Source organism: Anas acuta, chromosome 7, assembly GCF_963932015.1.
Source record: "Anas acuta chromosome 7, bAnaAcu1.1, whole genome shotgun sequence".
Taxonomy (NCBI): domain Eukaryota; kingdom Metazoa; phylum Chordata; class Aves; order Anseriformes; family Anatidae; genus Anas; species Anas acuta.
The window spans coordinates 33,082,057-33,098,708 of NC_088985.1; the positions used below are offsets into that span (position 1 = coordinate 33,082,057).

Consider the following 16,652-nt stretch of genomic DNA (forward strand, 5'->3'; position numbering starts at 1 on the left):
TGAACTGGATGCGGCTACAACCGCGCGCATGCAGCAGCGTGCAGAGGAGCTGCAGGCTCGCATGATGCAGCTGCTGCTGGAAATCGAGCAGATTGAGCAGGAGCACGGCTGGGCGCGTGTGGGAACCCTGCTCCTGTCGCTGCTGCAGCACTGGCAGTTCTGGGTCCTGACCGGAGAGATCGTCCTGTTCTTTGTGCTCTGCCGCATGCTCATGAAATTCTGCCGTGAGCGGCGCAGCGGAACCAAGAAAGGCGTCTCCAGAAGTAAGGAAGAATGTGGGAGAATAGACCAACCAACCTCCACCTCACTACAGCCTCCTTTGATGTACTTATAAAGAGCGATAAGATCGCCCCTGAGCCTCCTTTTCTCCAGGCTGAACAAGCCCAGCTCCTTCAGCCGCTCCTCGCAGGACTTGTTCTCCAGGCCCCTCACCAGCTTGGTCGCCCTTCTATGGACTCGCTCGAGCACCTCCATGTCCTTCTTGTAGCGAGGGGCCAAAAACTGAACACAGTGCTCAAGGTGTGGCTTTACCAAAGCTGAGTAGAGGGGGACAATCTCTTCCCTAGCCCTACAGGCCACACTGCTTCTGATACCTTGTGTTCCCTATTCGCGGGACCTCCCGCAATTATTTTTCGGTAGTCTCAGGAATCTGGAGAGGTCTCAATTGACTAGAAGCTGGCAAATGTGCCAGTTTCCTAGGAGGGCAAGAACAAAGACCCTGGCAACTCCAGGCCTGTCAGTCTCACCTCAGTGCCAGGCCAAATTATGGAGAACATTCTCCTGGGAGTTATCTGGTGCACAGCTGGGGGACAGTGCAGTCATAGGTCCCAACCAACATGGGTTCAGGAGGGGTGGGTCCTGTTTAACAAACTTGGTTTTGGTTTTTTGATCAGATCACCCATGCAGTCCATCAAGAGAAGTCAAGGGATTGTCCCACCCTGCTCTGTGCTGTGCGGCCTCACCTCGAGCATTGTGTGCGGTTCTGGGCACCACAGCACAAAAAGGGCGTGAAACTGTTGGAGAGTGTCCAGAGGAGGGCTACAGGATGGTGAAGGGCCCAGAGGGGAAGATGTACGAGGAGCGGCTGAGGCCACTGGGCCTGTTCAGCCTGGAAAAGAGGAGGCTGAGGGGAGGCCTCATGGCGGCCTACAGCTTCCTCACGACGGGGAGCGGAGGGGCAAATCTCTTCTCTTTAGTGACCAATGACAGGACCCAAGGGAATGGGGTTAAGCTGAGGCAGGGGAGGTTTGGGCTGGACATCAGGAAGAGGTTCTTCACCGAGAGGGTGGTCACACACTGGGACAGGAGTTTAAGAAGCGTTTGGACTGCGATGGGAGCCATCGGGCTCCCAGGGCATGGTTCGCCTCGTGTTCCACAAGTCCCCCCTTCAGACTCCATGCAGCACACTGGCAACACGCGGCACTGAGGAGGGTGCTGAGCTGTTCTCCTTGTCCTGCTGGAGAAGCCAGGACAGGCAGCAGAGCTGTAGCTCCAGGAGTGCAATTGGAGCCCACGGAATCAGCTCCTCAGCTAAATGCTCCCCGGGGCTGTGGCATTTCCTGACCCAGTGTGGTACAGACACTCACAGACAAAGCCGTTGTTCAAATAAACAAGATATATTACAATAAATAATAATATATAAACAATATAATAACACTTGCAATATATATTGCAATTTTTGCAGAGCTCAGAGCTCTTGGAGTGAGTGGACACTCCCCAGGAGCCCAGATGGTCACTGTCCAGGTGGAAAGAGCAGTCTCTGCTTCAAGCTTCCCTGCAGCGGTGTCTTCAGCTGCACGGGGTGTGCCTCCCCCAGAGGTGGTTTTACTGCAGAGAGGACAAGAAGGAGCAATTCCCAGCTGAGCAGCATCGTCTCCATGAGCAGTGTGCTCAGCTCTGGGGCATGGGGCATGTGGCAAGCAGGGTGTCACTCCTTCAGCTTCACAGCCACCAAAATCATCGCTGGTGAAATCCCTCCTGTGCGTGCTTGCCACGAGGATGGTGGTCAGGTCGGGAGGTGGGTGACAGCGGTCATCGAGGCACGGGTGGCAAAGTTGGTGCCTAGCAGCATACAGACACAGAGCTGCAGATGTCAGAGGTGGAAGGTGTGCCGAGCATGCCGAGGTGTTTCCTGAAGAAGAGCGTCTCTGGCACAGCGCAGCTCTGAGGCCACCTCGTGCTGCTGGGAACGCTGGCCTCTGACTACTCGAAGGTCAGGTAGGTGTCCGAGTCGTCCTGCTTCACCCCAAGCATGAGCTCAATGGAGAGGCTTTTGTTGGAGCCTTTGGTAAGATTGAACTTGCAGAAGCGGGTGGAGGGCAGCATTGTGAGCTTCAGCCGGGCTGACTGAGGCACAGCCTCCCAGGCTTCTGCCACCAGCTCCTGGAACCACTTTGCCGTCTTCCGCACATCCAAGTAGGAGCCGCAGCAGAGGGTGTCCAGGAGGCTCGGGTCCTGTTTCTTCAGCACGTGCTGAGGACGGTGAAGGAAGCACAGCACGTCGCCCAGCATCCGCTCCCGTGTGCACAGGCAGTGCAGCTCCACGCGGAGGCAGGAGTTCCTGGCCAGCCTCTCCCCTTCGGTGCCCAGCTCCAGGTGGAAGGCGTGCCCGGGCGGTGGGTTCAGGGGCACGAGCAGGCGGTGGATGGTGTCACACTCAGTGGGACCGGAGGTGCTGCCCACTGCAATGGCTGGCTGCAGCTGTGGCATGAACTTGTTCCTGTGGAGGCCCTGGCAGGCGGCGAGCAGGTTGTCCACCAGTTCCTCCACGACCACGCACGTTTGTTCCAGGCTCCTCACCGGCCACTGTAGGGACTCGTAGAGAAAGCTGTGGGCATCCAGAATGTCGTCAGGGTCTTCCTCGGAGGAGTCGTCTTCCTTACTTCTGGAGACGCCTTTCTTGGTTCCGCTGCGCAGCTCACGGCAGAACTTCATGAGCATGCGGCAGAGCACAAAGAACAGGACAATCTCTCCGGTCACAACCCAGAACTGTCAGTGCTGCAGCAGCGACAGGAGCAGGGTTCCCACACGCGCCCAGACGTGCTCCTGCTCCCTCTGCTCGATTTCCAGCAGCAGCTGCATCATGCGAGCCTGCAGCTCCTCTGCACGCTGCTGCATGCGCGCGGTTGTAGCCGCATCCAGTTCATCGCCAACTTTTGGTGTGTTCTGAATTAAGCCCAGGAATGCGAACGCGAGGAAGAGTTCTGAAACCATGGTTTGCAAGAGTTGAGAGAGAAGGGGGTCAGTGGGGCTGGGTGGGAGCTGGCTGGCAGCCGAGGGAGCCAGGGCAGGAGCCGCAGACCCCCGGGGTTGTGTAGGAGAGTGGGGCCCTGGCCCAGCCCAGCCTTCCCCCCACTGCTTCATTCACCTCGCCAGTGGCTCAGGACAAAGTGAAGCAGTGCTGCCTGCGGCTGCCTTAAAAGCAGTCCCCGCATTGTAACAAGTCCTCTGTGCTGGCACCTGCGCCACAGCCCCCCGGTACAATCTAATACGCACAGTACAATATAGTTAGGTGGATGAACTGCGAGCAGTAAATCTCTAGAAGCATCTTGATTCCACAACCACTGCATGTCTGTCAAAAGAAAGAAGAAAAATTGAACACTGAAATAAATTTTCACAAATAGTTCTATTTTGAAACCATTCTTCTGTAACACTTCGTCTTTAAAGAAATGATTAGCAACTTGTTAGTAACAAGGTACTTCTATTTCACAATTCTACAAAATAAATTCATTTTATAGTCTCAATTTATACTTTTAACAAGCAGCAATGCACTGGGTTGTACATGTCCACACACAAGCACAGCACCCACAACCTATCTGAAGGCTGTCAGTTGTTTTCAGCCAGCAAATTCCTACCTGAAAAAAACATGCTGTATTGCACAGAACCACATCAGTCACAATGAAGAGAATCATACAGCATCCCAACTTAACAGATGGGTGGTTTCAGTATGTGACCTGGAAATGAATGTAAATGAATGTCCTAAACAGGACCCACCCCTCCTGAACCCATGTTGGTTGGGACCTATGACTGCACTGTCCCCCAGCTGTGCACCAGATAACTCCCAGGAGAATGTTCTCCATAATTTGACCTGGCACTGAGGTGAGACTGACAGGCCTGGAGTTGCCAGGGTCTTCGTTCTTGCCCTCCTAGGAAACTGGCACATTTGCCAGCTTCTAGTCAATTGAGACCTCTCCAGATTCCTGAGACTACCAAAAAATAATTGCAGGAGGTCCCGTGAATAGGGAACACAAGGTATCAGAAGCAGTGTGGCCAGCAGGGCTAAGGAAGAGATTGTCCCCCTCTACTCAGCTTTGGTGAAGCCACACCTTGAGCACAGTGTTCAGTTTTTGGCCCCTCGCTACAAGAAGGACATGGAGGTGCTCGAGCGAGTCCAGAGAAGGGCGACCAAGCTGGTGAGGGGCCTGGAGAACAAGTCCTACGAGGAGTGGCTGAGGGAGCTGGGCTTGTTCAGCCTGGAGAAAAGGAGGCTCAGGGGCGACCTTATCGCTCTTTATAAGTACATCAAAGGAGGCTGTAGCGAGGTGGGGTTTTGGCCTGTTCTCCCATGTGTCTGGTGACAGGACGAGAGGGAATGGGCTTAAGTTGCGCCAGGGGAGTTTTAGGTTGGATATTAGGAAGATCTTCTTTACTGAGAGGGTTGTGAGGCATTGGAACAGGCTGCCCAGGGAGGTGGTGGAGTCACCATCCCTGGAAGTCTTTAACAGACGTTTAGATGTAGAGCTTAGGGATATGGTTTAGTGGGGACTGTTAATGTTAGGTCAGAGGTTGGACTCGATGATCTTGAGGTCTCTTCCAACCTAGAAATCCTGTGATTCTGAGTCTTAGAGAACGTCTGCGAACTTTTAAGGCACCGGTATGACTGAAAGTTTGAGAGGCCGACCCTCATCCCCCAAGCACTGCCGAGGGCTCCCCCGGGAGGGCCTTTGCGGCTGGCTGTGAGGAACGAGGAAGATTTTACCCCGAGCAAAGCCTCCTGCTCGGGGTCAGGGACAGGTTCGGGATTTCTGCTGAAGACTGAGACCCGCCGGCCGCACAGCGGCAGCCCCGGAACGGCCGTTCGGCAGCCGCAGGGTGGCGGCGGAGCCGGGCGGGACGGACCGGCGGCGGCTGCGGCGCTTCCTGCGAGCGGGGCCGGGCAGGGCCGCGGCGCTGTGGGGCTCCGCGGGTCGCCATGCAGCCCTTCACTGTCAACATCAAGCTGGCGGCGAGGACCCTGACGGGAGCCCTCAGCGCGCCCAACAGGGGCGCGGCGGACTGGTAGGGGGCGCCGGGATACGGTGGGGGGGGGACGGGTGACGAGGGGTGGCTGCCAGGTCCCCTCCTCTTCCACCCCGAATTGCTCGAGGAGAAGGTGTTGGTTTGTGGGTGTCGGGGAGAGCAATGCCACAGCCCTGAGAGGGAGGGTGGGTGTGTGCCAAGCCCTCCAGGCAATGCCCTTTTGTGGGTGGAGCTCTTGGTGCTGCAACAGCCCATGGGGAGCTGGTGGCTGCTGCTGTTTCTGGGGTGGTTTGGGGCTTGAGGTGCAAAGGCCATCCGTGCCTCGGTGTTTGCATGCGTGGCTCGGAGCGAGAAGTTCGCCCAGCTGTGCTAGGAAGCAGTGACCCAGTGCTGCTGAATCCCACGGGGACAGCTTCAAATGAATTGGCCTGAATCCAGTCAGTTTGGAAAAGCGTGACCTGTGCATTTGGCAGCTTGCAAAGCAGTGAGCACTGAAGTTCTTGGAAGTTTTTAGAAACTTAATATCCTTTGACCGTATTTGCTTGCTCACTGTTCTCACCATATCCATGCAATTATTGTCAGAGGCCACATTAATCCTTCCTCAAGTCAGACTGCATCAAAGACTTTAACGATTCCTGTAGTTCTTCACGTGCTTCCTCAGCCCCATGCATTTATATAAAAGCAAATATGCTCCTTACATATAACATTTGGGAATGCTGTGCATGTATTCCAGTATGATGTTTCAAATTTACAGAAGAGGATTTTTATAGATGGACACAAACGTGCTTCGTGGTTTCCATAGGGAATCATCAACACACAGTTCAGCAGACAGTGCTGCAATCACATTTTATAATGCTGCTGAATTTTATGTTATTAAGTAGTTTTTAGTGTTTGATGTTCATGTCTGGTAGCATACATTCAACTTACCAGAAAAACACCAACCAACCAAACAAAACCTCTACCTCACTCTTAATGTGAACTACTTTCTGTTCTTTTTTGCTTGTTTGATGATGGTATGTGCTTTTCTAGGGGCTGGCAAGGTTTGATTGCGTATGGATGCCATTCCCTTGTGCTGGTAGTTGATGCCAATACTGCCCAGACTTTACAGGTTTTGGAAAGGCACAAAGCAAATGTTGTCAAGGTGAGACATGTTTTAAGGTGCATTACGTGACTCTGCTATGTATGTTATTTTTCTAAATGGTTTTCAATACTCATATTGCACTCAATTTTCATGTAAACTCTGTTGTAAAGTACCCATATTTAACATGATCCCTCTTTTATGGTGAAATCAAACCACACATGCTAAAATTTGGGCTGAGGTCAATGTTACACTTTCAGATATATAAAAATATATTTGAATCTTAGGAAGGAGGGGTTATTTTTCTGTTATCACAAAGCAAAGTTGTGTAGTTAGCAACAATCACAGAACACACGGCACTCAGTAAATCAATACCTGCCGTGCCTTCTGGCATGTGTTTTGGCAGGCGTACCCTTAACCTTGTTTGTCTTCAGGCTAGCCTTTAAAATGAACAAGACATCAACTCCAATGTCTGTAATCATGTAAAATATATATATAAGTAAGTGGTATGGAGGCAGCAGCTATAATGATTATTACGTTTTAAAATCTGCATTTAGCTTAGATAACAAGTTGTAACAAAATACTTCTTGAGCCACTTAATGCTAGCATTTTCGCATACTTAGATGCATTCACTAGTTTTGAGCAGTAATGCTATTTCAATAGGAAACCAAGTGTTGAAGTCCAAATAGTTTCCGTATAATGTATAAGATAATTTTTCAAATCTACTCTCTGGTGGTTTGTTAACAGAAATAGACTGTAAGAAAATGACTTCTTGTGAGGAGAAAGAATGGAGAACAATTCTGTTCCACTTTAAGAAGTAGGAATTATTGTGAGGTCATAATTGTTGTAGATTCCTTTATGTACATTTCTGAAAAACTTTCTTTGAACCCTAACTGCCTCTATTTTTTTGTTGTTGTTGTTATGAATTTATGAATGCTAAAAGCATGTATAGGCTGGAGGGGAAGTGTAAAAGATCTGCTGTGTCTGTTTGGCTGTTGAACTCTTTCTAGTAGAGATTCATGCCAGCAAACATAGTCTACAGGGGGTCTTCTCCACTGAAACCTGTGCTTGAGTTTTGAAAAATTTCAAAACATGCCACTTTCTGTAACAAAAAGAAGAAAAAAAAAAAAAAAAAAGCAGTTATGTCATTTTCTGCAGTTTGTTTGGCTAATATTCTTTATAGACTTCCTGCCATTTTTGTGTTACAACTGTGTCTGGAATAGGTAATGGCTCCGCTGGAAAATGCTTCACGTTAGCCGTCATTATGGTAGTCCTGGCTTTTTGGGAGGCTGATAAATTTGTACACAGTGGATTATACCTGACTGCTTTTGTACCTGTACAAAGAGTACTGGAAAGGGTGTTTTTACAAAAGAAAATGTAATTATATGAAGAATTGTTTGGTCTGTCACCAAAAAAAAAAAAAAAAAAAAAGTACTGAAATCTACATTTATGTCTGTTTTGCTGAATTAGTAAACAGGGTTAATAAGGCTGTAAATTAGGTGAGATAATTTCTGAAAAAAATAAAAATTGCCTGTGATCCCTGTTTCTGACCAATACTGCTACATTTTGAAGTCAGGGTAGAGAGGCAAAATGATTTCTTTTAGCAAAAGAGCAGGTCGTGTGTGGGGACTTTGTTGGAGCAGAGTGACTGCAATGCGAAAAGAGGGCTCATGGTGCTAGAGAACAGTAGGAGCTCTGTTTAAGACTGCTGGTGTAAAGGCCTTCTTTTCATTGTTCATAACCTGGTGACAGATCTGCCCTTGGGAACTGATGTTTTCCAAAATTGGCACTTGCTTCAGAGAAACATATATTTAACTGAGGAAGAAATAGCTGTGTAGATTTCAACAGCTGTGTAATTTTAATAGTACATAGCTACATGCAGGCGCCCTCAAGGATAATTTTAGTTTGAGCAACAGGGAAGCAGGAGTTACAAAACTGAAATCTGCAGGTAGAGGAGACTCTCCCAAGAATTATTCTGTTATTCCAGTAGAAACGTGCTTTGGGTTGTTAGCCAGAACTCGTTGAAGATTGCTTACTGTGCAGGTGTAAAGGTTGTTTAATTTATTCAGCCAAGCTTTTGGGATGCATACTGGTAAAACCTCTGACAGGGATAGCACAAAGGTGGCTACAGTGGCCTGAATGCGGTTATAAATCTAACTCATGTTGTAAAGTTAGTGGCACCTAATTATAATCATATTTTTTTTAAAGTATCATGATTTCAATATCTGTGCAAACAGTTGTGTTTGCCCTACCACTTACTCTGTCAGGTACTTTGATGTTCCAGCTGTCTAGCTGCAACATCATTTCTGTAGTATATAAATTCTCATTACCTTAATATTAAGGTTTATTATTCTGTTAGTGTCTTCATTCTCCCTTAGGGATAGAACTTGGCCTTTAAAGTGGGTAGCAAAACAATTCTGTATTGAATATGTAGGGAAGGATCCAGTATTATCTATTACATTCTCTGGAGACTTGTAGATGGAATGTTTCAAATTTCAGGCTACATCATTTACATATGTATTGCCATCTTCTTGCAAGCCAGTGCAGTTGGCAATCCCAAACCAGAAAGTGGTATATGAAAATCTGTTTTGGTGACATCCTGAATAGGGTAAAGAAGATAGCAGATGCAGTTTCTTCTAAATATTTGAGTAGACTTCTAATATTTGTAGTCCGTATATATGGATTGTTGTAGTTTATATTCAGGAACAAGGAATACTGATTTATGTAAATTTGAAAATACCATCCATGCTGACATGCATCACAGTTGTAAGATATCTTAAATTTGCACGACTGATACATGTTTACACAGATGTTATTAACTGTTGTTACCCTTTTTTGATGAATTAATTATTTGTTTATCCATCTGAAAAATATTTTGTATGATCTTTGTTATATATGCTTCGTCTCTTGACTACTTTTCATCTGTATCTTCAGGTTAAATGGGCTAAAGAAAATTACCATCACAATATTGGCTCTCCATATTCTTTACGTTTAGCTTCTGCTGATGCTACTGGAAAAATAATTGTATGGGATGTGGCAACAGGAACAGCGCGTTGTGAAATACAGGAACATGCAAAACCAATTCAAGGTAATGATGATGCATGACGTTTGAATGGAAGTTCCTTTATGGAGCATCATGTAGAAGTCAATCACCAAGGGCTTGTAAACTGTGCTCAGTTCTGACGTAGAATTTTACGGTCAGTATTACAAGCCTGTGTGCTTGTCTACTCACTTTTTTTGTATATGTAAGAACGTTTGTTCTTTGTAAATGTCTCCCAGAGAAATGCTGTGAGATTTAATCCATACAGCAATGTTTTTTTAAGATCTGATGAAAACTTATGGTCTCTTTTTATTAGTACCATTGACTGGAGTAATAATGTTTATGGTGTCAAGTATATCTTCCTATTTTTGAGTTGGGAATGTAATGCAGCTTGCATTGTGGCTGAATATTAGTGCCATCTGTTGTGCTGTAGTATTTTGTTGTAAGTAAAAGTTACAATTGTGCAAATATACTTTGACAATTATGTTCATTACTACTGATTAAGTATATGAGCATGACAACATAAATCAGAAGGGTTTCTTTTTTGTGCATGTGTACAGTTTTCTGATTTGTAGGATCAGGGCAGCTTTTACATGCGCAGATAGCAATTTTACAACATGAAAAGTAAAATGGAGAAAGAACAATATATTGTGCGAATTTTAGAGTAGATGAGTTTTAAACAAGGTAGGTTTCATGCATAGTTCGAGTTAGTTGTATGAAGTTTTGACAGTGAGTATGACAGACTTGAACTAGGTTTCAGCTGCAGTCAAATAGTCCCAGTAAATGGGAAGGATTAACGCAATTGAACAGTTGAGAAAGAGGAAATTTTGAGAGAGTATAAATAACTGTGTTTTGTGTTCGTTTGAGAAGACAATTCAGTGGTGATACTTGCTGCTTTTTATTCTGTTCTGCGGATGGTAGCCCAGTGCTGATCGGAAAGTCTGAAAAATAGGCAGTAAATTCTGCCTGAACAAATCTGTGCAGCTGGATGTTTGAAGATTCTTCATCTTGTTTCCATGAAAAAAGATCATGATCTCATTCAGGGATTCTCGGTGTATTTGTGCCCAGGATGTACATATTTTTTAAATGCATACATTTTACAAATCTCTACAGGAAGTAAACAAAACAAATGAATCGAAACCAAAAAGAAATCAGAAGAAAAGGAGAAGGAACTATATATATATTTCATGTTGTAAGCTATAGAAGATCTATGCTTGCCTGTGCTACATGTAGAAATATCTAGAAGCCTGGTATTGAGATCGATGCTGTCTTAGTTGGGCTGATGAAGGATAGAGAACGGAAAATGTAGCCACTGGCCAGGTATAACACAATTAAGAAGATAGGGAAAAGTAATTGTCTTTTTTTCTTTGTCTTTTGGTGTTTGTTTATTAGTAAGGTGCCATCCATCAGATGCTCCCTTTCATTAGTTAATGTCTTGCACTTCACCAGTGAAGAAGTTGAAGTAGTGGTTAAAACTCACAGCAGGGCATCCAACTATCTAGGTTTAATTCCTGCTTACATCACACATCCATTATTGTCTTTACTGCTGCTTTAATGAGTGCAGCTGTAGTTGAGGATACTACTGCATTAAAACTGTTTGGTTCTAATTACTTGGTGTTGTCACTTTTCTGTGTACTGGAACCACTCCGAGCTGTCCAAGAGCTAGTTTGAGTTAGAAAGCCACACTGCTGTGGCTGGACCACTCTTGTTACCTAAGCCACTGATGTGAGGAGACTGCTTCCAGCACCAGGTGAGCTCTTTGTTTAGCTGGAAGGGATAAGTCTACGAGTACAGCAGCATCTGTGCGCTCTGCTGCATGTTCTAGATTTCCGTTTATTGCCACTGCTGCCCACATTAGCAATATATTTCCATGTTATTTCTGAAGTAAAATTTAGAATGCTTTGTTTCTAAAGAGACTACCACAATGAATTCCTATAAATAATTTATTTTAAAACTTGCGATGATGCTTGTGTCACACATGCGTTTTGTCTTGATTTCTACTACTGGAAAACCCACTTAGTTTGTTTTTTGTTATACTTCTGTTTCTGTGAAGCCTGTGAAAGTACGTACAGTATTGCAGTGTCCTGTAAGTCTGGTAGTGAGACAATGAATGTTTATTCTTTCCATTGAAGATATTTTTTTTTCTGTTTATTTCTTCTTTTTTTGTGTTATAACTTGCATTTTATTTATCAGTGACACCAATTCTCTGAATGTTTGGTGTAGTTTTGACCATGCCATTTGAAGGTTATTCCAGGTTTGCAGGCCCAGTGAAGGCTTTTCAGTCTGCTGTTCTATTGGGTAACAAAGTAATATGCAGTGGAATTAAAGTTCTGTTCTTTCATCAGTCCCTGGTTTAATTTAGCAATAGCTTTTAACAAAAGCAGTTTCTTTTGCTTTCCATCTGCTTCTGAAGCCTCTGGCTATATTTTTTTCACAGGCGTGTAGAAAATGTGCAAATAGAGATCAAGCACCAAGGTGATCTTCTGGTGCTCTCTGTATTATCTGCAAGAACGTGGCAGGATAACAGCTGGAGCTTCACTGTTTCAATAAAAAGAAAATCAGTGCTTCAGTGTAAGGCACTTGTCTTTATTTGATCCAGAGTCTACATTCACCTGGGAAGCAGTTAACCATTTGTTTACTTGTAGTGTAACTGATCAGGACACAAATGGTTTTATTTTTATTTTTATTTGTTAATTTTCCTTCTGAGACCCATTGAGAAACACTTACCAACTCTCAAAAAAAGGTGAATTGTTAAAACAGAAGAATGACTTAGGAAGAATTTTTTTTTCCAACATCTTAATATGTATGGATATGCTGTAGAGACACTGTGACTTGTTGAGGCCGTGCTGTGGTAAGAGCTGGACTCGGGGGGACACTTCATTGCCTGTCTGGCCTGTGTAGCATGTATGTGGCTCCAACACAGGTCCTTTCAAGTAACACAGGTAGCTTCTGTAGTTCTGGTAGTTCTTGTTTACTTTTCATCTTATTCAAGTTTGATTTCTTTTTTTTTTTTTTTTTAGAGATTTATAAATTTACCAAAAATTAAGACTTCGTTATGGCCTTCATTTTAGTTTAATAGACAGTTGCTTTTCCCACCTTATTTTTCCACCTTATTTTTGCTTGATGAAAATAAATTTACCAAGATGATCAGTGTATTGACCAAGATGATTAATTAAACAATAGATATTATTACACACACACACACACACACACGCACACACACACCAACAAAATAGGTATAAAAGTTATTAGGTAAATCACTACTTTTGGGGTAACAGACCCAACCCATCTCCAAATGCAAAGGGCCTTAATTGTTCCAGTACAGCTTTACCAGTGTAGTCACCTCTGATTCTTCTGGCTGATATATCTAAGTTAGAAAGCATAGGGTTTTATGCTCATTTAGCTTAAATGTTTAGATGATGCTGAGTTTTGATGATTGGCAACCATGCCTCTTCAGACTGACCCTAGCGTTTGAGGTTGTATTTCTATTTTTGATTGTGTATTAGAGTCATTTTACACCTGAACTCAAGACTCTTGCTAAGAAGTATTTGAAGTGGAGAAAACATTAATTTCCAGGTCACATACTGAAACCACCCATCTGTTAAGTTGGGATGGTGTATGATTCTTTTCATTGTGACTGATGTGGTTCTGTGCAATACAGCATGTTTTTTTCAGGTAGGAATTTGCTGGCTGAAAACAACTGACAACCTTCAGATAGGTTGTGGGTGCTGTGCTTGTGTGTGGACATGTACAACCCAGTGCATTGCTGCTTGTTAAAAGTATAAATTGAGACCTTTAAATGAATTTATTTTTTAGAATTGTGAAACAGAAGTACCTTGTTACTAACAAGTTGCTAATCATTTCTTTAAAGACGAAGTGTTACAGAAGAATGGTTTCAAAATAGAACTATTTGTGAAAATATATTTCAATGTTCAATTTTTCTTCTTTCTTTTGACAGACATGCAGTGGTTGTGGAATCAAGATGCTTCTAGAGATTTACTGCTCGCAGTTCATCCACCTAACTATATTGTCCTGTGGAATGCAGACACAGGCACCAAACTTTGGAAGAAAAGTTATGCAGAAAATATCCTGTCTTTTTCATTTGACCCCTTTGATCCATCACACCTAGCTTGTAAGTATTTATGTACAAAATAGTAAGAAAGGACAGTTTTAGTTTACCATTGGTTAGTTGGAACTAGCAAAAAAAAAACCAAAAATTCTGTATGATGGTATCAAGAATCACAGATAGTTGTGTTATAGTACCATGAAAGTTGGAGAGGAGCTATAATGGAAGGAAAAAAAGGTATGCTCTAAGAAACACAGCCAGGGAGTTTGCAGGTGTGACCTGCATATATGTGACCAGGAGAAACCTTAGACTTAAATCTTAAACTAGAGGTTGTGACATTAAAGTAATCGATTAGTGAGATTTATGTTATTAATGCCAGTTAGAAATTTCAAAACAAAGACAGGAGTCTTCAGCCAGTATAGAATTTGTCTGAAAAATTATGTCATTGGGGTGAGGAGGGGAAAAGTGCCCATGAATAGAGAATACAACTTAAAGATCTGAAAATATATGTTTGTGACTTCATAAAGAAGATGGAAAACATGGAGACAGGAGCTGGGAGAAGCTGGATACAGAGAACTATGTTAAGCTGACATAAAACACTATAAAATAATTGGATACTGAGAGTGAATCCAATGAGATGAGAATGGACCCAGATATATGGCATCTTCAACAGAAAGGTTTTTGTTGAAGGAAGAATGTGACCATCAATTTCCGAAAATCCAAATGTTGAGGGGGGTGAGATGCACACATTCACATTTTAGCAGAAAGAAACTAAGATAAATGTGTCATTGTTTTTTCACTTATCTTTATCACTCTTGATCTGCAGAAGACAAGTTGCAGTTTCCAGTCTTTGTAGGTTTTATTATTGTTATTATTTGCTATACCATTCAACCTAGACAGAGAGCTTTTCGGTATAAACTTGTAATAAAATCTTAGCTATATCTTTAAAGCTCAGCTGGGTCTTTATGCTGCCACATAAATGATGTGCTAACAATTCTTTGAGCAATGCACTTCATGAGAACAGAAAGTGGTTTTATAGCCAATGTGGGCAGCTCCGCTATTTACATTATGAAGCTTCCTGAAAAATAGTTTATGACAGACTAACTATACTGTACAAATATGAAGGGGCAACCCAGATGTTTCTACGGATAACCTCCCTTTTTTATTATTAATATTTTTAATACAGATTTAATTTTGAAATAATTGTGCCGATTTTCATTAATAGTAGTTGACCATCTTCTGCTCTTTCAGTAGAGGGTTCCTGTAAGATAGAATTTTCTGTCTTAATATATTAATGTATTAATAATGCTATTATGATTTCTTCTCACCAAAATTTCGTTAAAATAAAATGCATCAAAAAATTGCAGATTTTATTTTGTAAAATTTGTTTTTCTTGGTACAGTGCTCACAAGTGAAGGAATAGTGTTCATCTCCGACTTCTCTCCTTCGAAAGCTCCTGCCAGCTCAGGGAAGAAGGTTTACATTTCTAGTCCCCATTCCAGTCCTTCTCACAAGTTGGCTGCTACTACAGGGGCCAAAAAAGCCCTTGATAAAGTGAAAATCTTAATCAGTAATGAAAAACCAAGGTAGGTTGCAAATATTTCTTCTGAGGTAATGTTTTTTTAATACCTATGTATTGAATAGATATTATTAGGTTATTATTATATTAAATATTGTAAGATAATATTTTTTTAAATAAAAAAGTTTATTTAAGGAATAGACAGACTGAGAATAGTAATTTCTATTCTTTGTCTTTATGGCTCTGAATTTAAGAACATTGTAAATTGTGAGGACAGTCTCTTTGGCTTCTAGTAGTTGCATGCTTTAACCTTTGTTTCTTAGTTGATGCACCTTAGTTTGATTCAATGGATGTGCCCTTTCAAAAAACAGTTCCTCATTTTAGTTGCAGCTTGCTTTTTAAAACATAACTGTGCTCTGTGTTATATTATATTTTCATGCAGGTGTTCAGAAACATCTTTCTTGGGGGAGGGATGGGTAAAAGATGAAAATAGGATAATGTAATTCATTTTAATTGTGGAATGAGAAAGGAGATATTAAAATATAATTTCTTCAAGTACTAATACTTGTGAGGAGCTGTTATCCCAAAGTAGTTTGTAATAGTGCCATAACAGGCATTTTTTAAGTTAAGTGTATAAATAAAATTAGATTTTGTACATATATTTACGTGTTTTATGACCTTTTAAAACCAAAGATGTTGCTTTTTAAGATTTATTTTTTTAAGAACTTCTTGGCCTTTTTTTTTTTTTTGTGGTACAATTAGTTTTTCCTTTCATTTTTACACTTCCCTTTCATTTGCACTTTTAATTTTTGTAGTAGTAGTGACTAGAACCGACTAATTAGAGTACATTGTCAGTTAGCACTTGACATGAGATTTTAGTGCAGGTTTGAAATTTATATTCTGTTTTAATAAGCTGTTTGTATTGCAAACTGAGAAGGAGACTTAAAGATATGTTATTTGGTAATTATATAAGAAATTAAGATTTTTATGTTAGCTTAAAGATTGTGATCTTGTCACTTTGTGTTCTGTGATGCTCTATCTGATGTAGTACATCAGGCACCTGATTTTCAAATACTGGGACAGTACATACGCTGCTGCAACCTTTTGTATGCTCTGTGATAATAGCATATCAACAAAGATACTGTTTTTTGTATTCATCCAATTGTATTTTAAGCTGTATATTAATATTGCCAAGGGTATGATAGTCATTTCTTTTATCTATTCCTTTCTCTCTAGAACACCACAAAATACTAGAATGGGAAAAAAATGAAGAAAAATTGTAGCAGCAGTGATTTATCTGGTTTTATATTAATTTAGGGAAACTTTGAGGAAAGAGGTGCAGGAAATTGTCAGAAAAGTGATTACAAACAGAAGGTGATTCATAGTCCTAGGGAAACGAATGAGAAGCAAGAACCATGTAAGAGGGATTTAGTGTATGGCAGAGTGAGATTAAAAACAGACAAACAAAACCCCGTGAAAGGGATGATACATTAAATCAGTTAAGAGAGTTTCTGAACTGAACACAGAAGATGATTGATCATGAAAATCATGAAAATGATTTTCTTCAATGTGTTTTACATACAGTTCATTGTATTAGACATACCTAATGAACCCCTTTATGTTGCAACCTGTCACCTATTGATCAGCAAAACAATGAATATTCCTGTTCTCTGCTTTCTCTGAGTTTGAAAATTGGTGTTTTTGATACGCT

General features: G+C 42.4%; 1 protein-coding gene and 1 pseudogene across 4 annotated transcripts in view; one reads left to right on the plus strand and one right to left on the minus strand.

Moving 5' to 3' along the window:
• Nucleotides 1-2,141: 2,141 nt before the first annotated feature.
• LOC137859109 (inositol 1,4,5-trisphosphate receptor-interacting protein-like 1) lies at nucleotides 2,142-3,419 on the minus strand (annotated as a pseudogene).
• A 1,598-nt stretch (nucleotides 3,420-5,017) lies between these two features.
• The window catches only part of WDR11 (WD repeat domain 11), a 43,709-nt gene continuing 32,074 nt past the window's right edge, over nucleotides 5,018-16,652 (plus strand). For 2 of the 4 annotated variants that reach the window (XM_068689011.1, XM_068689012.1), the window contains exons 1-5: nucleotides 5,018-5,277; nucleotides 6,268-6,379; nucleotides 9,251-9,404; nucleotides 13,315-13,488; nucleotides 14,825-15,008. In XM_068689011.1, the coding sequence (XP_068545112.1) occupies nucleotides 5,192-5,277; nucleotides 6,268-6,379; nucleotides 9,251-9,404; nucleotides 13,315-13,488; nucleotides 14,825-15,008 (710 nt within the window). In that variant the 5' untranslated portion in view covers nucleotides 5,018-5,191. The remainder of the gene's footprint in view (nucleotides 5,278-6,267; nucleotides 6,380-9,250; nucleotides 9,405-13,314; nucleotides 13,489-14,824; nucleotides 15,009-16,652) is intronic. The other 2 variants (XM_068689010.1, XM_068689008.1) reach the window with 2 other exon arrangements.